At 40.2% G+C, this 22,018-nt stretch overlaps 1 protein-coding gene across 4 annotated transcripts in view; it reads left to right on the top strand.

Annotated features, from left to right (window-relative positions):
• Positions 1-847: 847 nt before the first annotated feature.
• The window catches only part of LOC137139771 (neural cell adhesion molecule L1.1-like), a 45,309-nt gene continuing 24,138 nt past the window's right edge, over positions 848-22,018 (top strand). For 2 of the 4 annotated variants that reach the window (XM_067527494.1, XM_067527497.1), the window contains exons 1-12: positions 848-1,034; positions 13,519-13,981; positions 14,746-14,760; positions 15,047-15,149; positions 15,848-16,017; positions 17,177-17,299; positions 17,746-17,916; positions 18,359-18,473; positions 19,297-19,481; positions 20,419-20,550; positions 21,559-21,702; positions 21,814-21,925. In XM_067527494.1, coding sequence (XP_067383595.1) covers positions 13,840-13,981; positions 14,746-14,760; positions 15,047-15,149; positions 15,848-16,017; positions 17,177-17,299; positions 17,746-17,916; positions 18,359-18,473; positions 19,297-19,481; positions 20,419-20,550; positions 21,559-21,702; positions 21,814-21,925 — 1,412 coding nt within the window. In that variant the 5' untranslated portion in view covers positions 848-1,034; positions 13,519-13,839. The remainder of the gene's footprint in view (positions 1,035-13,518; positions 13,982-14,745; positions 14,761-15,046; positions 15,150-15,847; positions 16,018-17,176; positions 17,300-17,745; positions 17,917-18,358; positions 18,474-19,296; positions 19,482-20,418; positions 20,551-21,558; positions 21,703-21,813; positions 21,926-22,018) is intronic. The other 2 variants (XM_067527496.1, XM_067527498.1) reach the window with 2 other exon arrangements.

The following is a 22,018-nucleotide window of genomic DNA, read 5'->3' on the forward strand; positions in this document are numbered from 1 at the left end:
CATTCCATCTTTGTGGATGGGTGAAACATGTTAACCTGATCCCGCTTCATAATGTTGATGATATTTATGTATTTCATCTTCAAACTTTCAGAGAGGAGTTGATTTTAATTTACAAGCCTTTTAGAGGAGTTTGTTCTTCTGGACTGCATTATGCAGAGTGGTGTTTCTATTATTCGTCTATCTGCAGTGACATAACCTATAAGGTCTCAGCAGCACAATATACATCTTCTGAAACAATCGTGAACGATCAGAAAACTAGCTGGAGAAGAAAGACTTTGATACTTTCTCAAGAGTTTATGGAGAATCAGCAGGGAAAAGAAAAACTATAAATAAATGTGGGATGTTCACCAGAGCACTCTGGCTGTGATCTTCTATGTTAAAACATTGGAATTATTTTAATGTACTGCAACATTCCTTATGGTGTGTATTGCATCACATCCCAGTGTCTGGGATTTATATCACGGATTGACTCCACTGAGGTGTGAAGTTTATAACCACTATATACCACAGCATGAAATAAAGTTCAAATATAGTTTTTAAACAACTGCGGCTCTTACATGTGATGGCTCTGTGTGGTTTGTGGTTTTGCTTATGATCCTGTATGTCAAAAGGTAATGTAAATACAATGCAGCTGTTTTATTGGAAAAATAATGATTTCCAGGAAACAAGAGAAGAGAAAGAGATGGGTGGAGAAAGGTAAAAATAGAGACGGGGGTTGGGTAGCACGGTGGTAAAGCAGGGGGGGCAGGAGGTACCAGGGGAATACTGAAGAAGGTAGAGAGAGACTGCAATGAGAGGAGCTGATGTCATTTCTTTGAAGTAGCCAATCACAGAGCAGCAGTGAGGGGAGAGAGGGAGGAAAAGAGACAGAGCTCAGATGGGTGTGTTTTATGTACCCACTGCAGCATCAGTGCAAGAAAGGACCGAGAAAAGAAACAACTCAGTGCAGAAAAAAAAAAATCTAGGGAAGAGAGAGGACAGCAAGACCAGAAGAGAAAAGAGGAGACAGACAGAGAGACACAACACCTGCAGAGGTAGGAGGAAAACAATAGCGCCCCACCATGCTGCTCGTGTGTGATGGTGGCCTGTGCATTAGATGTGGGCTGGAGGGTGTGATGATGTCTTACATAATACGATGGCAATTATGAACAACTGCTGGCTGAGCTGGGTGTGTGCTAAGAGATAGACATGTGTGTGTGTGTGTGTCTGTGTTTGTGAGACAGAAAGGGACAGGTTAGGGTTAGTGTAAGGATTAGGTTAGCAATGTAATATGTGTATCCTCACAAAGATAGACGTACATGTGTGTGTGTGTGTGTTTCTGTTGGGAGCTGTATGTGCATACTTCTCTTTTAGCCTGCTGTCTGAACATTCTAACGTAAAAACATCATCAACATCGAGTGCCCATGCGTGGTTAGTCAGGTGCAGACCCGGGCTGTGTGTGGGTGAGTCAGGCTTTAGGGAGTGTCTGACTGACTCCATTCAGCTTTTTTCATATCTGATATGGCATTGCAGCAAAGTAGTTTGATTAATATTAAATGATATACTGCACTCAACATTATAGCGCTTAATTATTCATTGCCGATTTGGTGTTTGCTTCCTTTAATTCTAAAAGTGTCTGACACACTTCTGCCAGGTATGATTTAGATATTTTTCATCTTGACATTTGCAATAAAATCATAAAAATAAGAGGGGAGTACAGAAAGTGGGCAACACGACATTCACTGGTTGTCCTCACACGCCAGCTCTTGTTTCTCAATTAGTTCTTTATTTTATGTAAAAAACAGTAATGATATTAAAATTAATTAAAAATACAAGCTACACAAGTTCACATTTTAATTATTGGGTTCAAAAGTAAATATATTCAGTAATACACTATGGTAATGACACTTTTTATGCTCCTTTGTACTGTCCCGCAATAGTGCACAGCGAAAAGACAATTATATTCTATTTACTATCCTGCATGCTGATGGTTTTGGATAAAGCAACTGCATGATTTCCTGTCCATTGGTTATGAAAGTGTTTTTTTTCCCTGATTTGATGTATCTGGCGCTTTCAAAGAGAGTTAAAGTGAAACTGGAGTCTGTGGCTTCTGTTTCAGAAGTTAAAAAAAAATTCACACTTTCAGTGACATTTGGAGTCCAGACCTAAGAGTTTTCATGATAGTCTGTCACATGCTCAGATATTGTTATAATAACATAGTAATACAGTGGTTATTTACCATTATTTCTTATTTCGAAAATTCCGTAGAAATAACAACTGGACAGAGAAGACTGATCACTTGTTTAAATTAAAATGTTTATTATCTTAGGATGCAGGAATTTAACAGTTTAAGACCAATTAAAAGAAATGACAAAAGAGAGAGAGAGAGAGAGAGAGCACTGAGTCATAACCGCTGGTAGAATCCTCGCTACGAAGTTAATAAAATCTCAAAAGAAAATCCAGATAATTTGCCTGTTTACTCTGAAATTCCTGTCAACATCATAGCAATATCAGATGAACCACTCATTTTCTTACTGTTGTTTGGATTGACTGATTGTCTCACTGTGATGGCTTTGACAGTGGATCACTTTAAATCAGGGCAGAACCTGTAAGAAGGGACAGGCGGAGAAGGAGGGCTGAAGGCCAGAGCCTGGAGGAGACAGTAATGAGTGAAGGAGGGCTGGCTGAAAGGCTGGCCAGGTTTATCAGAGGGGACCAGTAAAGAATTAGCCTAGAAGAGAATGAATCCATAAAAAGAGCAAGGGAAGAAAGGATGGTGGGGGAAGAGGGGGAGATGAAAAGCAAGTGTGGGATGGGAATAGGATGAGAGAGGTGGAGGAGGAAGAGGAGGAGGAGGGAAAGTTAGGATGGACTAGCGTAGGAGGATTTTTTAACCAATTTTTTTTCTTTCCCCCTCCTCTTATGCTTGGCACTAGTCATGTTGACTGCAGCCATCTGGTGGTTTTTAACGTAGTGCTCTTTTTTACTTTACAACTGCCAGACTCACAAACTGAGGACACGAATAAGAGAAGCAGATGTCGCATGTAATATTAATTAACATATTTTTTGCAGAAGTAGACAAAACTAAAGTTTAAATACTCGTTTAACTGCAGACATGATTCGTGATTTTGTTTTGAAAGACTAAACAACTACATGGGTAAAAATCAGCATCCTCCTAGTTAATAATCCATTTAGAAGAAATGAATATAAAAATTATCTTTGGATCAGCCAGGTTCGCTGCTACCACACCGATGGGTTTGTGTCGGTCGTTATCAGCCCTTGATTATAATTTTTTGGTAACATTCCGCCTCCTGTAGTCTGACAATAAGATTTGACAGAACCAGGAGTGACTGCAGGTGATGCGGTTTAAAGACAGGTGGATTTGAACAGATCCCCTCTAGCTGTGAGGTGGCACTAACCATCCCATCACCATGCTGCACAACATATTGCTGGCATCAAAATGAACAGATTTCAATAGGATAAAGAGCTGATTTTTTTTTTATGATTTCCGTCATGTGAAGAACAGAGCCATGCATTGTTAGACAGAGAGTGAAACCATTTCAAACTGATGACATTTTCAAGTCCTTGTGACAATGAAGAATTAAATAAAAACAAGAAGGAAACAGTTAAGACATGATCTCAGTTCTGTCTGACTAGTTGCACAGTGGACTTTATAATCTGCACATAAAGAATGTGTGACCACCTCAAAGCATCTGAAAGGACAACATGAATTTCTCTTGTCCTGCAGATCTAAAAAAATCAATAAACACACGGGAGACAGCTTGAAGATGCAGTTTGGAGCCAGACTAAGAGGTCTGAGCTGCAGGTCAGGGTGAGGTCTCGCCCAAGAAAATGAGATTAGTTTGACATTTGCGTTTTCCCGTTTCCTCTCTCTCCATCTCTGCTTCTGTATTTCTCATTGTACTTTTTATTCTTTCATCTTAATCTATTTTTCCCACGCCCCAGCTGCCTCTCCCTAATCCATCCTTCCTCTCTTGGCCTTATCTCTCTCTTTCTGTGCCCTTGTCTTTCCATTTCTTATTCAAAGAATGAAGCCTTTGTGTAGGAGGAATGCCCCTTACTATTGCCTCTTCCTCTTCACCTCCTTCTTCCTCACATCATCCCATCTTCCTCTCAACTAATCTCCAACCCTCTTCCGGTTTGAGTGTGTGTGTAGGGTCTTGTGGTGGTGATGGTGGGGGTATGTGTATGGGGGAGGGGGATCCATTAGCTGGGATTAAGAACTGTAGGAGGGTTTTAACAGCCCCTCTGTGTTTGTCGCTTTAATCTTCTCAAATGCAGCTAATCTAACTTCAGTGGCTTGAACACACACCTCTGAATGCACACACACACGCTTTTGTCTTGCAAAAATGCGACTTCTGTCTGTTTTTCACACAAGTGGGGTCAATCCATGACAAGAGTGCATTCATACTGTGACTGCAGAGGGCAAACATCTGACCAATGGGATTCTCATTCACAGTGTCGTCAAACAGCCACATGCTGCACTGTATTTCTGAGAAATACATAAAGTTCAGTGTCCAGCAGCTGACTCATACAAGTTGTGCTCATACAAGAAAATGATTTGATTTGGAATATATTTAAATCCACAGATCTGGTATCACACTCATTTCTCATGTGCCATTTATCTGAAATACTACATGTCATAAATATGCCTTTAAATTAAATTTACAAGCAGTGCGGGAATCGGTCCACTCACATACAGTGACATAGTCATGTATGTTTCCCTCCAAGCCGAAATTCCAAACTCATCCTGGTCCAGCTTCTACTGTCTACTGTGTAGACCAAATAATGAATTAATAATATAATGAAATATATATTGGAATAAAGAATAAGTATAATAGATATTAAAAAATATTCATTTTTGTTTCATTTAAAAATTGTAGACTATATTACAGAAGCAGATCTTACACATTCCCAGCAACAATTTAGACAGATATTGCTGTTTTCCTCTGTTCCCTTTCATTCTCTTCCTGCTTTCATGCATCTCTTCATATCTGCTGTAAGTTGCTGTTACTAGATCCTTATATTTGTATGATACTGATGTGTTTATATGTGCGTTGTGGTGCCCCAACAATGGAGCCTACGCAGGTGGGAAACAGACAATGGCATGAGAAAGAGTGAGTGTCTGTGTGTGTGTGTTTGTGTATGTCTCTGCATTGTCTGCGACAAAGACCAGAGAGCCAAGCCAAGAGACGGGCAAGGTGAATAGAGAAGATGAAGGGTGTGGCATCAGAATATAAGCAAGGGAGAGGTGTGGAGGGTCCGTGTGGGGGATGGGGGAAGAGAAGGAAGGGCAGTGTGGGGGATGGGGGAGAGAATTATTGCAGTGTGTTGCTGGAGTCAGGGGGTTACCATGGTGATGAGGGAAAGACGGAAGGGGATGGGAGAAAGAGTTTGGATTCATTTACAAACACTTGAACAATGAAAATTGACATTTTCACCAGCTGATGAAATAATATGATAAAGATCAAACCTGCTTTTAATTTAAACCTTTCTTCCATCTCCTGTCAAGAAGGGGAGTGGGAAATAAAGATGTGGGGCTCTTTGGGTTGAGTGGAGATATGTGATCCACCACATGAGAGCGGTGTAACATGAAGACAGAGTTGTGGCTTTTTGGACACGGGCTCTCGGTGAATGTTGGCCACCTGCATAGCAGCTCCACCATTGATGTGTTTGTGTGTGATGGGAAGCAGAGTGTCCATAGGTGGAAAAGTGCTATATAATACAGACCATTTAGCTTCTATGTGTCCAACTGGTGACAACTCGTGCAACATTTCGAAAAGTGAGATGAAACATCAAATACAGAAAATGCCCTGCAAAAACAAAATACAAACGAAAACACAGCCAAATACAGATATGTATGTGATAAGCTCATATCCAAGAAATACTGCATATTTTAATGCATCATTCCCACAATAAAACCCACAATGACTTGCATTATAGTTCTCTCCTTCATATGTAGGGGTCCAGAACCTGATTTTGTTGTTCTTTTGTTCCCAAAACCTTCAAAAACACAACACTAAAACATGTTGCCGTGGCTGTAACCATTTGTTACAGCTTCTTGAATTGAATTCCCATAAAATTTCAAGGTTTCAGCGCACGACACAAACCACACAGCACCGAGAAGCTAGTAAGAATTCATCATGGAAATACCTGTAATGAAATGTGTGTGTATTGTGTTTAATCCCTTTGGATCACAACTTTTTTTTTTCTCCTCGGGCTCGAGATGAGCTACTGGGCTTGTCTTCACACCTTCAAGATGAAGAGAAAGGGATTATTTTTGTGAAAATCAAAGCATTTGGTAACTTCTTCTGATTATCAGCAGGGATTAGGTGTGATGTGAACAGCTGGTGAGGCTGCTGGCAATAGCTGTGGAAGAAAAATGTTAAGTCTAAGGAGATGAGCCACACAAGCAGTTATGGTAGGAACCAGAGAGGTAGGTGAGCTAAGAGTGTGTGCATCTGCCCGTTTTGAACACACTTCAGTGGAGTTAATCTATACAATGTACAGTAAATATCTGTTTTGGCTTCTGTTGCATCTGGCATTGCAAAGTTTTACAGCCAACGTGTTCCAGACAATGGTATCTTATTGTTTCTTACATAAACCAAGAAATGGTAAATGGTACATAGTCACTTACATAGCGCCTTTATCCAAAGTGCTTTACAATGTTGATTCCCATTCACCCATTCACACACACACTCAGACGCTGATGGCAGTGGCTGCAACGCAAGGTGAGCACCTGACCCGCCGGGAGCAACTTGGGGTTGTAGCCAGGAGCGGGGATCGAACCACTGACCCCATGCTACAAATGCTGCTACAATCAGTATTTTTCTATAATTGCTTGATCAAATTAATAGTTAATGCTAAATGGCTCAATCTTAGTGATGAACCTGCCAAGAGTCAAACCTAACTCTACACTTAGTCTTAGTTCTATGGGGTTTTTTTAGATCAGGTTTGCATTAGCAGCTGAAGAGCTAAGAAAGACATTTTAATGGCCACTTAATGGCTGCAGTTCACTCAGTAGACACAGCACGTGGTCGAGACCAAAATCAGGAGTTGCAAGAGAGGGAACGTTGGACTTCGAGTCATCAGGAGAACACAAACATTAGTGAATGAGAGATTAAAATAAGCTGTATCACCTCAAAATATGTAAAAATGTGTAATGTAATGTGCTAAAGCTTGTTTTCACTGTTCATCTAAATCCGTTGATGCAGAATTGATTTCCTCTTGACATGGCCTTAAAGAGCTTGTTACTATCGGTAAGACTTCCTTACTTTTAGAAGATACAACTTAGTTAAGTATCCAATTTGTGTCATGCTCATACAAATGCCTGATCACACTGACTTACAAAACAGCAACTTAAGCAGTGGTGAACAAAAGAAGCTAACATTGCATTTTCAGGCCTACTGTACATCAATCAGTCTTGTTAATCTGAATTCTGGTATATTTTGCTCTCTTGGTTTGGTTCTTTTGGGCAGCATTAAAACAACTGCACCTATTCTCACGTTCCCACCACTTAGTAGTAAGTGGTGAGAACGTGATACGAGATCATTCTGGCCAAAACAGCTTGTTGACAGCTCGTCTTCTTTACTTCACCACTGATATAAATTTATGGTGATTTTGCAGTAGTTTTGCATTTCAGACGATTTTTTACTTATAGGAATTTTCACCAGTACACAACAAGATCTACTTCCTGTAATTACTTCCGTTTAACAAATAAGCAGACAAGACAATCCTTGTGTGACTTCGGCAGCGTTTTGGTGGGCTTGGATTTTTCAATGTATAACAGGAAGCTGAACCAAGTGGAGATGGACCAAGTTTACACTGGTCGACTGGTTTGAATCAGAGAAACTTGACCTGATATTATTTACTTGGTGGAAAAACACAATCAACCATAGACTCTGCAGAAATAATTCAGAAATGCAAAGCAAAGTTGTGTCTGCATGTCAGTAGATGATGATCATGCTGTGCAAATGAAATCCTGCTGACCAGCTCTGTTTTAGTGGCCTAAGTACCTCCACAGACACGTGATATACGGTACGATGTTATGTGTTATGGATTCATTGACATTACTGGAGGAACACTTTCTTTTCTTATTGAGGCCGTGACTTGAGAGCATCATTGTGGATTCATCACTAATCGTGCTCACATTTCATCTTAATATTTTATAACTATTTCGACTTCTGTTCCTATTCTTTGACAGTGAGATTTTAGCGCATAGTGTTTAGCTTGTGCGAGGCCAGTGATAGATGGATGGTCGTGGCTTTTGTAAATACCGCCCTGAGAGCTGTGTTACACTGTGAGCGGTCACAGCTGGTGCCACTCACCCCTCATCTAAATCACATAGACCCCAGTGGTGCAGGAAGCCACCCAGCACAGGAGCTGTTATTTTCCCGGGACATATGACTGATGACTGATTTATTTATGCCTGTGCGGCCCCTTTTTTTGCTACGCAAATTCAGAAACAAACATGGTTCTGGCTTTGTGTCTGCACAAGTGCGTGTTAAACGAAAAAAATGTCAATAACAGAAACTATGTCTGAGTCTCTGAAATAATGTGCACAGGCAGTGGATCAAGTGCAGCAAATTCATTCTAACCAAAGAATAGATTGATGAGTGTGTTTTTCTGTTTTTAATTAGAGCAGATCATCCTGCTCATGTATTTTACTATTTACTGTACATGCCACATGTTACCTGCAGTGACTGTGGTTGGAAACAGTCTTTGGCTTTGGACTGCGCTAAAAGTGACATGTAGAAAAAACTTACTGAAAAGGGATCAGAATGCTTATTCAGACATGAACCTAACATGTTCAGATGGCATCAGATTAATAGAAAGGGTGATGGATATTCCACCTTTATGTAGATGTTTTGTTCAAGAACCCTGAGCAAGTCCACTTTTTTTTCACCAGCACCAGAAATATTAGTTTGGGTTAAACTAATGTGTGTCAGTCTATTGGGCTCAGATGCTGTTTTCTGCTCTTCTTTTATGTGTGAAGCTTATAAGACAGGTGAGTTTTAGGTCTAGAGCAGCTGTATGCCAGGAAAGAGAAACCACACAGAAAACTAAAATGTTAGAAATAAGGTAAAGAATATGAACAAACAAGGATAAAACAGAAGAAAAGACAACAGTGGTTGGTGTGAGAACACAGAGAATGTTTGTTACCATATTACAAAGAGTCATTTTCCACATTTTGATACAAAACCTTCATTAGAAATTTGTGATGAGGTGCAGTTTTGCAGCTGGGTTGACATAGCACATCCTCCATGAAGGGACCCTGACACCAATCACTTCCCTATCAGCCTTCTTGAAAAATGCACCAACACAAAAGAACACATTCTAAAATGTGTTGGGTATAAACACACTAATTGCTGTAGATAGTAGATGCCTGTGTGTGGTTTTCTACAGAAAGATGTTCTATCTTTAACAAAGATTGAGTTGCATTAGGACCCTCTAATGCAACAATGTGATTGTGAGTGTATGTATGTAACAAGCAGTGTAAAGCACTATTAGAGCCAGTAGGTAGAAAAGTGCTGTGTAAGTGCAGAACATTTACCATTATGTGATCTACTGAATTTGGAGTGTGACTCAGGCTACACACTTAAAACCACTGGGATAAATGTAACCAAATTTTAACCAAGCAGCAGTTATTAATAGTTCAGTAATAGTATATACATTAATTACTAACACACAAATGCACACACACACACACACACACTCCCTCCCGTCTGCACAAATGTAATGAATAATAAATTTAGGTGAATTTAGGTCATGCAGGGAGGAACAAACAAGGACTAGTTCTTGTGCGTCTACTCCACCTTCACCCCTGTTTCCCTTTGCTTAATCTCTCCTTCCACATTTCTCTTCCAATTCTTTCTTACAGATCAGAATCTATCAATGAATTAATTTCTCGCTCAGTCGCACGCTATCCATCCACCTGCACAACCCCCTGCCTTAGGCATCCCTGTAGACCATCCCACCTGCACCTGCCCTGTCTCCCCTCCCCCCACATCTCCCCTCAGGCCTCCCTGTAGACTCACTGGTCCACCTCCCTCTGCTATCTAAACCCCTCAGGTTCTGTGGGACAGCACAGGACCCCAGAAGTTGGGTGGAATTACTACAACATACACAATGTTAAACCGTACAGAACTGAATGTGGCTGCTTGTCGGGCCTCAACAATGTCATCCATGAGATTTACAGATAATGTTGCACTGTATTTTTAACTCTATTATGCATCAAATTGACATGTTTGATTGAACCTTAGCTTTATTTAACAGCCCGAACAACAGACTCGGCGTATTTTGATAAGCTTAAACGACACCTCTAATGATTTTTCAGCTGGAAGCAGAGAAATATTTTTAGCATAGTCAGAGGGAAGATTAACGTCATTAAGTTTTTATTTTTTAATTAATTTTACATTTACACTATACACTAAAGCCATAGAAAGCAAGTTGAAAATAGGGGAAGTCGCCCTTCAAAACATGTATATTTTTCCTAGTTCTGTGAGAAGAACTTATCAACATTTAAAGATAACATTTTCCAGAGATTTTGTTTGGGCAGGCTGTAACAAACCCAGTGGATGTAATCATGCACACACTTAGGGTTCAGTGTCTGCCTGAAGGACACTTTGACAGGGGGAGCTGGTTAAAACTATGTGTTTATACCCACGCTTTTCTGGGAATAATACATTATTGTGAACACCAAGCTGTGTGTTTTGACTTACATGTTTGAGCATCTTAAGAGAATATTCACAGTGAATAGCGTTCATTTAATTTTGTAGAAGTTCCAATATGTAATATTTTTACATTAAAATACCTACTTTGAATTTATTCTGTTCTACACTGAGTTGTAAAATGTTGTAAAGTGGTTGTAAAGAGTTGTAAATGGCATCTAAAGCTTTTCATCGAACAGCATTTGTAGGGAGAGAAATGACCAAAAAAAAGTGCATAATCTTGCTTATTGTGGCTATAACAAAATATGTCTGTAGATGATTTGAGTAGAGTCATGAGTAAAACCTGCAGTCTGCCTTTCAAGGTGCAGCTACAGCCTCCACGATCACAGGTCTTACAAGTAGTCTGAGTAGCCAAAGCTAGTTCATAAATCTTGCAGTTCTACAAATAATCAGATCTGAAAGCTGGAACCACCAATTTTTGACTTTATTATTGTCAATTAATATTCTGCTGATCATTTATTCCTGTAGAACCAGGGAAGTGATGCATTAACAGAACACAAGGGTTAAAACAAACACAGTAAAGTGGCGGTTTGTTATATTAATGTGTATATGCAACTCTAGCACAGCCCTGCCGGATGCTCCAACCTGCTTCACTAACAGGATCTGAAACGTCTACCTGCTCAGCACTCATCTCTAAATACTAAATGGACTCTCCTCTTCTCTAATGACCTGCTTTCTGATTCAATTCGAGGAGCTATAATGTGTCAAATTCCTGAATGACTTCAAGAACGATGAAAAGTGAATGATACTGTGCATTAAACGTGATTGTGGACAGTAAAGTACAGCAGGGAACATCCTCTATCACCATGGATCCTTAGGCTGCAGCCATGATAAAGACACACAGACGTGTGTATTTAGATTAAGTCATTAATGAGACCCAGGCCTCCCTCTCTCCATCACTTAGTCCATGAAGATTTAGCATACAGATTTACTGTCACCGACTGCAGCATGCTGGGACATCACCCTTCATTTATTTTCTGTCTGCCATCATTACATCTGGGAACCTACTGCTGGTTGTTATCTTTCACCATTAACACATACACACACACACACCCAGGGTGAGGGGCGAGTGACAGCTGGCTAATGTAGACCCCCCTCCTATATCACATAATTACGCAACCTGTCCCCAGTAAAATCCTTTCTCTCTCTCTCTCCCTCTAACACACACACGCACACACGCACACACACACACACACACACACACACACACACACACACACTGATAGGAAGCATACATGACCCCCATTTCTGCTCCTATTGTTGTCAGAGCCCATTTAGTTAATATGACTCTTGACTTATGCACACACACACACACACACACACACACACACACACACACACACACACACACACACACTTAGCCCCTGGTGTTACCTCCCAGGCTGATTTAAAATATACATTTTCCCAACAGAACAGTGGAGCATAAGGTGTGTGTGTTTTTAGAGAAGCCTCTCAGACAGGCTTTGGCAGAGGGCTCCGGTGTTCTGACACCTTCTCTGCTCTTCCTGTCTGTTCTTCTTTTACGTAATCCAGTCTATCAGTCTGGTCTAATGATAACATTTCATTCATGTATTTCTTAAAAGCATCCTATTTGGTTTAATGGTTGAAACCAAAATCCAGCTGTGCTCACAACAGCCCTATAATCTAGAAATTTGCTGTTATGCCCAGTTAAGTTCTATCAACATAATTCAAATCTTTTTACTCATGTGAATTGCTTGGTAATAACTTATCCTCCGGCTTCTCATGTGGCACCATCTCAAAGTCCAAATTTTAATTTGTCCATTACTTTAGTAAACATCAGCATGTCAGCATGAAAAAGACACACTACAGGAAGTATGTTCAGTTATTAGCATATTACCATCACCATGCAGAATCTTTTCGTATCCTTTCATTAGATGCTCTTAGGAAGGTGGTGTCCTGGTGTCTTTGTGTCCTGCAGTCTTCTGCACATTTCATCCAGCTGGTTATGACTTGCGCTAGACTTAGTTTACTAAACAATAACATCCCAGGGAACAAAATTAAAGCAGGAATTACTTTTTTCTACAAAATGTAATCGACCAACTAAATTAATAGCTTCTCCTTAAACTAAATTGAATTCATGTTCGTTTTATGAAAGAATTTCCATAAATGGAGCCACTATAGGATTTCAAGGCAGTGAGTTATTTAGTGTGAGTGCTGAGCAGATTTTTAAATGTTTTTCTCTCACACTCTCAAGTGAAAACAAGAAAATTACCAAACTTGGACTTTGGAGGTTTTGGGCTGCATGGTGGGCAGCAGCAAAAAAGAGAAAGCCTGATCCATCTGTGTATGTTTTCACCCCCAATTATTGTGCTGTCACGGGTCAGTGTTCAGTCACCAGGCAGGGACAAAGGAGAAGATGTTCAGATTAATGAAAATGCAGCTGATGTGGCAGAAACACACACACACACACACACACATACTCAATCTGTCTTTGTAATGTTATTAGTAGAGAAGATGCTTCCTGCTGCTTAGATCTCATCTTGTCTTTATCAAGATGACCTAACTTAGACAGTAAAACACACACACACACAGTGGCATCTTTTCTCTAATTAAAATGTCTATAATACATGTGTTCCTATGTTTATTTTGTATTTGTGCACCATTAAGTCAAATTATTTCTATTGAAATACATGGATATTTTTGTTGTTCAGAAACGACTGTGTTTGACTAAATTAATTACATCTTTGTTTTCTTCTCTCTCTCTCTCTCTCTGTCCTGTGCACCCTCCTTTTATTCCCAATTTTCTCTTCTTTGTTCTTGGGGTCAGTCCTCCCTCTCCTCCCTTTCCTGTCTTCTATCCACTTCTTATTCTTCCTATTGTCATCTTCACAGCGGCAGCCAAACAGTGTTTGTGGAGCTGACAGACAGAGGCAGTGATCCTCATTCAGAGCTTGACTTTGGAGTGGGAGAGCGACACACACCCACAAACTTACAGTGCACTGCTGCTCACGCATCTCCACTCTCTAGAGTGTCTGGGAGCTCCCTGGAGTGTGTGTCTGGTTGGGTGCATAAACTGGAAGGGTGTGCGTGTTTTATTTGTTGATGAGTGTGTGGGTGTCCTGCATTGCTTTTGATGGGACATTGAGAGATGTCTGTGTCACAGCTTCGGTGGATGGGCTATAGGGGGCTGTGCTCCCCCACCCTCCCCTTGCTCCTTGTCCTCCTCCCTCTGACATTGTTCTTCTCCTCGCCTCCATTCGCTCAAGGAGCCATCCACATCCCCCAAGAATGTGAGTACTCCTCCACTTTAAACAACTCTCCATGAAAATATAGAGTTGCAAACTGTGAAAATGCTGATTCTGTATTTCTTTTTCAAAATGTTCTTCAACAATATCCTTGATACATTAATTATATGCATTATAAACCAGGCCAAATCCATACAGTGTCTGCCTGCATCACACCTTTACTACCGGGAGGTTGGCAGCTTTGAGCAGTCATTACTGGGGCAGCATAGTTCAAAGGTCAGCAGGCGTAGCCATGATGGTCCCAGAGCAAAGGAAGAGGGGATAAGAGACGGAATGAATTCAGTTTGACCTCTAGGCAACAACCCTGCACTCTGGGTGTGGCAGAGAAAGCAGAGTAAATATAAGGAGTGAAGAACAGATGATGGAATGAGGATGCAAAGCAAATGCTGTGAGAGATAGATGAATGAAGGATAGAGGAGGAGAAGAAATGAACAGAGAGAAGAGGAGAAGAAAACATGCAGGGAGTGAAAGGCAAAGGAGTCACGAAGGAGAGAAAGATAAACAAAGGAAAGATGTAATTTGATCTTGGAAGCCAGCATGTCTGAGTCAGAAAACCAAGAGGAGGGCGAAGCCTGTAGAAGACTCATTACAATGTCAGTGTTATTTATAATCAAGCTAATGAATAAACAAGCTGCTGCTATGAAATATCAGCAGCAGCATGTTTAACTCAAATCTGTGAATCTGTAGCATTTTAAATGTGCTCTTGTTCCTCTCTGCTCTCGTTTTACTGCTTTCATGTGGACAAACAGATAAGGTGCATAACTGTAAGTGACTTTCCTTGTTCTGACAGAGATGACATTACCATTCATTTAAATCTTCTCAGCCTTAGTCGTTTCATTTTGGGTTTTCTTTTTCACTTTTGAATGTCTGTCATATAAATTCCAACTAGACTTGTAGACTTGTCATCAATATCCTTAAATTACTTAAATTGTTAGCCAAGAGTAGCTTAATTTTAAAAAAAGCAGGGATATTTGAAGAATATTTGTACTTGTGTAGTTGCTTACCTGTACTCAACAGTATTTTACATTACTGTGTTTGTGTGTGTTACAGTGTCACACCCTCCAGTACTGCTACGAATGCCAACATCACTTACAGCCTTTTCTAATGAGGACCTCAACCTGCCCTGTGAGGCCTCTGGTAACCCAACACCCACGTATGTACATCAGATACAATCCCAGTGTCTGTGTGCATGTGTGTTTGCAATATGCAACAGAGTGAATACATACAGTCGGAGGTTTGTGTTGTTAATGTTGTTGTGGACCTGCAGCAACCTATGATGTACTGTCAGCACTGAATTCATCCACTGCTGACAGTGTCAACCACAACATTAAAATTATTAATGTTGAGACATACTGTTATGTCTCTGGCTGTTTCTCCACTTCCTTCTCTGGCCTTTTCTGTTGGCATGGTGATAAATGTTCCTTTAATGAAATCACAGCAATAATAATATTCAGATTTCTCTATGTTTCTTCCTCTCTCCCTAAGTGCTCTTTTCCTCTATCCTCTCATTACCTCAGCCCATGTTTTTCCTTTCCCCAAAATCAAACTTAGTTTGACTTACTTTCAAATTTTTAGTGCTGATGTCCATAAATACGTGGACTTTCAGGACTGTCTGATGTTCCCAGCCTGTGTATTTCTTTTAGTCCTTCAGCTACCATTAAACACATAAATCTCTAAATATGATGCATAAATATACAGTTAAAGATGCCTTTTAATTACTCACTGGTGAACCCAATGTGAATTATTCCACTGCGGAAAATATACTTCTGAGAACCCGTGTCATTATTGTTGCTGTTAGTTTGTCCTCCCATCTTTGTTGATCTGTAAAACGTTTTCTCCTCTTCTCTCCAGTTTCCGCTGGGTAAAGGATGGGAATGTGTTCAGGTCAGATCAAATAGGATCAGGGACATTACAGGCGAATGAAACGGAATCTCTCGATTTGTATCAAGGCCACTTCCGTTGTTATGCCTCCAACTCCCTTGGGACCGCCGTGACACAAGTGGTAGAAGTCATTGTTGAGTGTGAGTCACACATACACAGACATGGCACCAACAAATATGCATTGATTACTTTATACATACAATATAAGTCTGACACCCGGTGACTCATAGACATCACATCAAATGTTTTGATGGGTTCAGTACCACACACCACACAAAAGTGTGTTTTCATCCCTTGTGATAACATTACTTTGACTTACATCTATTTTCTGGAGACTAACCTAATCTTTGCCATATCACCACATACCTATAATTCTAATTCCTACCGTAATTTACAACCTTAATACATGGTATGTGCACACACACACACACACACACACACACACACACACACTCCAGTGACTCAGTGGGGTTGACTAGGGCCAACTGTTCATCTCTCTCATCTCTTGCTACTATGGCAACCTGTTCCTGGAGACAGAGCAGTGACATCACTTCTCTGGAGACTGCATGGTTTACCAAGCCTAAAACACTGCTGGGAAGTCAATGATTTTCCAGACTAAACTCAGCTTCTGGCATACTAAGACTCATGAGACAAGGAAGGTGACAGCGACATTATTTTCACTTGGAAATGGTAAAGGGTCTACACTTATATAGCGCTTTTCTAACTATTGGCAATCGAAGCACTTTACACTGCTTCTTATTCACTCATAATCACACACTGATGGTGGAGCTGCTATGCAGCTGGCTAATGTTCACCAGGAGCAACTAAGTTGGGGGTTCAGTGTCTTGCTCAAAGACACTTTGACATGTGACTGGAGGAGCCCGGGACTGAACCAACAACTGTGAGATTGGTGGACAACTTCCTGCACCACAGTTCCCCCAAACTCCCATAACTCAGAGTTTCAATTTGATTTAGTCACTAAAACTACACAATGTCCTCTGACAGGTGACAGGGCAGTTCTGAATTACTTTAAAGTTTTTACCAATTCAATGCAGAGAGTCTGAAGCTTATTGCTGCAACCTGCACTACTTTCTGAACAAAGCTGTGACAGAAAAAACAAGTAGTACTTTGGTGTGATCCTTTTGTCCTGATCTTTTTTACCTATTCAAAAGAAAGCTTGAGTCAGAATAAAACCAGAAAGGAATTCAATTCAACATGAAAAATGTGTTAAAGCTACTGGGGACATATGATGATTGTTGGTGAACGTTTTTACTAATAATGAGTTGCTTTGTGTTCCAGCTCAACCCGTTCTTCTCAAACAACAGAAAGTAAATAAGAGTGCTTATGAGGGGGAAAGCATCTACCTGTCCTGTAATCCTCCAGAAAGCTCCACTCCTCCACACATCCACTGGATGGACAGGAGTGAGTCTGCCTAGAATTCTGCCTGTGTATTCTGTCCAGTTTATCATCAGCCAGTTTATTGGCAGCCAGTCAGATATTCTGCTTCTGCCAGCTGTCCAGTCTGCCTGTCTCATTGCATGCTTGTCTCTGTGAGCGACTTAGATCTCAGCATCTGTCGTTCGAGCTGAGAGGCCTGTTAGAGTGGTTTGCATCATTGGAGTGCACTGCAAAGCATTCCCACCTGAACAAATTCATTTTTCCTTCCCTTGTTCTCTTTTCTATCCTCTCCTTCTCTTTCCTGATCCAATAGTGCCATGTTTAGCTAGTTTTGTTCAAAGTCAACTTCAGTCAACTTAAACATAAAAACTTTACAAGTGTTATACCGCCATCGCCCACGACCACTGCCTGTTATCACCTCCTGCAAAGATTGTGCCTTAATTTTCCTGGATGTCTCTCATCGTTCTCAGAGATGGTGCACATCAAGCAGAGTGAAAGAGTGATGGTCGGACTGGATGGGAAGTTGTACTTTGCTAATCTTGTGAAGAGTGACAGTAGAGAGGACTACGTCTGCAATGCCCAGTATGCAGAAGCCAGGACTATTCTCCCTGAGACTGCAGTCACACTCACTGTCATCCCCAGTGAGTAAACACACAAACACAGACTACAGACCCACACACTTAAACCTTGGTTAAAAGACGTACAAACCATTGAAAAGTATTTACCAATATTACCTTAAATTAAGTCACCATGAGCATCTAGAACAGCTATTCAATTACAGTGTATGATTTTTACATAACAAATGATGCAAAAAATACAATGAATAAATAAAATGTGGGAGTTTTGTTTGTCCCTCCGATGACTCCATCAATAGGAATGTTTAACTACAAGTAGAGATTGATTCAGGATTCTTGAAGTTATCTAACATCTCTAGCAAACATTTTCAATTTTGTAAAATTCATTAACAACAACAACAAACACAACAATAAAAAGACATGAGAGACACTAACTACACTTTTAACCATGAATATTTTAAAGTGGTACTGATTTTAATATGCTCTCTGTCCTTCTCTCTTTATCCAGGTAACGATGTTGTTCATGGTAGAAAACCCCACCTCTTCCATCCATCTGGCTCCCACAGTGCAGTGCTGGCCCTCAGTGGTCAGAGTGTCACTCTTGAATGTATCCCCAAAGGCCTGTAAGGATCTGAGTGTGTTATGGTGTGGACGTCTGTGTGTGTATATGCAGTATATAACATGGTAGAAACATAAAAAAACACTGAATTGAGGCAATGAAAGCATGTTTAAGCTCTTCACTGTTACAAAACTGTAACAGTTCTTGCAGTATTGTAAATACGTCAGCATGGAGCACACGTTTCTTTGTGGCCCTAACTAATGTACGTACTTTCTAAACCAGTCCTAGTTAAATCACAATAATCTTAATCTATACCTCATATTACCATAATCCTAATCTAAATCCCTAATTATCCCATTTTTCATTTCAATCTTATAAAGAATTGTTTTGTTACCCTAATCAAAACCCTATAATACTCTAACCTCATGTAATATTACCCTTCCCTTAATCTTCATTGTTAACTTATCTTTAAACTTATCAGTTTAACCTTAACCATCTTAAAACCAAGCCAGTACTGTAAAGTTTGATAAAAACATTGGGGACCAGCATGTAAAATTGTTTACAGATTTTGTTTCATCAATTGGAAAGTAATGAATGTTGCACACACACACACACACACACCAGCACAGCTGTGCTACTAATTCTTCTTATTAAATCACTGTATGTATCCTTCCTCTGAGAGTTCTGTCTCCATGGCAATAAATAGGGATTCATCAATACTTCCGTAACAATATAATACAATATTACATCATTAAAAGGATCATTTGTGTTGTGATCTGAATTCATACTTTTTCCCTCCCCATCAATAATTTTCCCCATCACCGTTTCTTTCTACTTTTTTTTTTTGTTTTCTTTTCTTCATTTCAATCTTCTGCCTGTCTCTGCAGACCCACTCCAAAGGTGGAATGGAAGAAGAAGGACGGCAGCCTGGATGAAACAAGTGGCACACCAGATAACCATGGCCGCTGGCTTCGCTTTGAAAGCATCACCCGGAAAGATGATGGGGAGTACCAGTGTAGAGCCTTCAACAGCCATGGGTCCACCACACACTCCTTCACTGTCACTGTGGAAGGTAGACTACTTAACTTATAACAACTTACAATTTAGGACACACTACTAAATGTTATTCATACTACTAATGTGAGACTAATGTGAAAAGGATTATGGTCTTACAGAGAGTCTTATTCTGGCAAATGATTGTGTTTCATTTGCCTGTGCTGACATACTGTCGGTTAAAATGTGACTTCAACAGTTTTTAACTTGCTTTCTGGGGCTTTAGGGTGTAAATGTACGTTGGTGCTTTCAAACTTCCCTCTGACTTCACTGTATTAAATTATTTCTCTGCTTCTAGCTGAAAACCTCCTTCAGATGACATCTCATCTCAAGTTTTTCATCATTAGGAGTTAAGATGATGTCATCTCGAGAAGCTCTGGAAAAGCATGTTGACCATAATTATAGTAAGAGCAACGAGATGATAATCGGAACTGAAGGTTCCTTCTAGTGATGTCATCTGAAGGCATTTTTTCAGCTAGAGGTAGTGAGACATTTTATTATAGTGAAGTCAAAGGTGAATCTAATGGCATTTAGGTACAAGCACTACCCAAACTAGAAGCAAAAAACAAGTTCAAAATTAGGGAAGGCATCTTTCAAGGGGCAGCAAGGTCGGAGAAACACTCTTTAAAGGAGTGCAGGTTGCTGATCTTGATCAGCTGATAAACAATGTATAATACGTTGAGAGAAGCAGTGTTAGTGGTACTAGTGAATACACGGACTTGAAAAAGTTCTGAATGTATCTGAAAACTAACTGGGACCAGCAGCATCACATTCTGGCTCTGACCTGGTTGCCAGAGCCGATCGCTGCCACTCTGGTCAGTGCTTGTGATTTAACCAGGTGCAGAATGTCTCTGCTCTGCTAAAGATACAAATAAAAATAGACATTAATGCATCTAACAGTCACTCAGTGACAGCAGGAAACCACAGTTGTGAAACAAATTAGTTTTCGTTTATAGCGGCTCCATACTGGGTGAAGGAGCCTCAGAACCTGCTGTACGCTCCTGGAGAAACTGTGCTACTGGATTGTCAGGCTGAAGGCATCCCGACCCCCACTGTTACCTGGAGCATCAACGGTCTACCGCTCACAGGTACATCGAGTTTTTCATGTTTTCCCAGTCTACTGGCCTGTTTCTTGTGTTGTTTTATTTCTACAATGTGTTAAACATCCAGGGTAAATTTTATGTTTTATAAAAATGTGCATGTCAAAACTAAACAGTTACTGTCACTGATATCAGTGTTTACTACGTACACTACAAAGTACTTTTGCATTTAAATACCCCTTCTACATATAAAAGCCTATAAATTGCATTTCCATGTCCAATTGGCAGCACCTCTTACAGTGTCACTGAATCATTAACTAACTGTCACCAATGCCTCTCGTTTAGTTTACATTGACACAGAAGAGTATAAGCAGTAAAGATAATGGATGGTTCACATATACAGTACTGTAGTGCATAATTACTGCATTATATGTGCCAAATAAACATGCGGACAATGATCCGCTGCGGCCTGGGGGAAACCCTGAATTCATGGGATAAGCCGAAAGGACAAAAAAACTAAAACAATTCCAAAATGAAATTATAGAATTATACTCTGAACCACAATTACAGCAAATCTTTTCTTACTATAAAATATCACAACAATAAAGTTACTGTAAAAGTCAATAGTGATAAGCTATTGGCCAGTAAGTTACTGCAAAAGTACAATTAAAAGTCTAAATTTGCACCTGAATGAGAATCTTTACCAACACTTTTACTAAGCATGATATATTACTGCATTACCATGGAAAATCGTATTATTTTGTAACAAAAGTAATGCATTAGATGCCAACACACGGATGGAACACAAGTTAAAAAATACCTCCTTCATCCCAACAGCTAAACACAGCTGTTGGAATTACAAAGAAGCATTGACATCAGGCCTGTAACAGCTGCTGCCTCATCTATTGGAGTCTTATGTAAATACTTTTGTGTATTCAGGCTGAGGATTTTCTGTTTGACTGTCACAGTGTCTTCGAGTTGTTAATCCTATTTTGACCTTTCCCCCTCCCCCCTCCCTTTGTTCTTTCTGACACTTCTTCACCCCCCACTGTGAAGAGGTAGATAAGGATCCCCGTCAGAGTGTATCAGGTGGTGTGATGATTCTGAGGGATGTTGAGATTGCTGACACTGCAGTTTATCAGTGTGAGGCCACCAACAAACACGGCTCCATCCTTCTCAACACCTACCTCAATGTAGTCAGTATGTACACAGTTCAATGTCTGACTCACCTTTCCCTCAGCCTGTTTACTACTGGAGTAGCTTTTTTGTGTGTGAGTGTGTTATAATCAGGTTTTTCTCTGTGCTTTTCAGATCTCCCCCCTCAGATCCTGTCCTCTGATGGAGTAGTGTACAGAGTAATTGAGGGTGGAGACATCAAGCTACACTGTGAAACCTTTGGGTCTCCACGACCACACGTCACATGGTGAGATACACAGAATATCAAGACTGTGTGATGTCTGAAACGTCGCTAATACGCCAACTTCCACACTTTTTAGAGTCATAAAACAAGTCTGTA

Source organism: Channa argus, chromosome 13, assembly GCF_033026475.1.
Source record: "Channa argus isolate prfri chromosome 13, Channa argus male v1.0, whole genome shotgun sequence".
Classification (NCBI taxonomy): domain Eukaryota; kingdom Metazoa; phylum Chordata; class Actinopteri; order Anabantiformes; family Channidae; genus Channa; species Channa argus.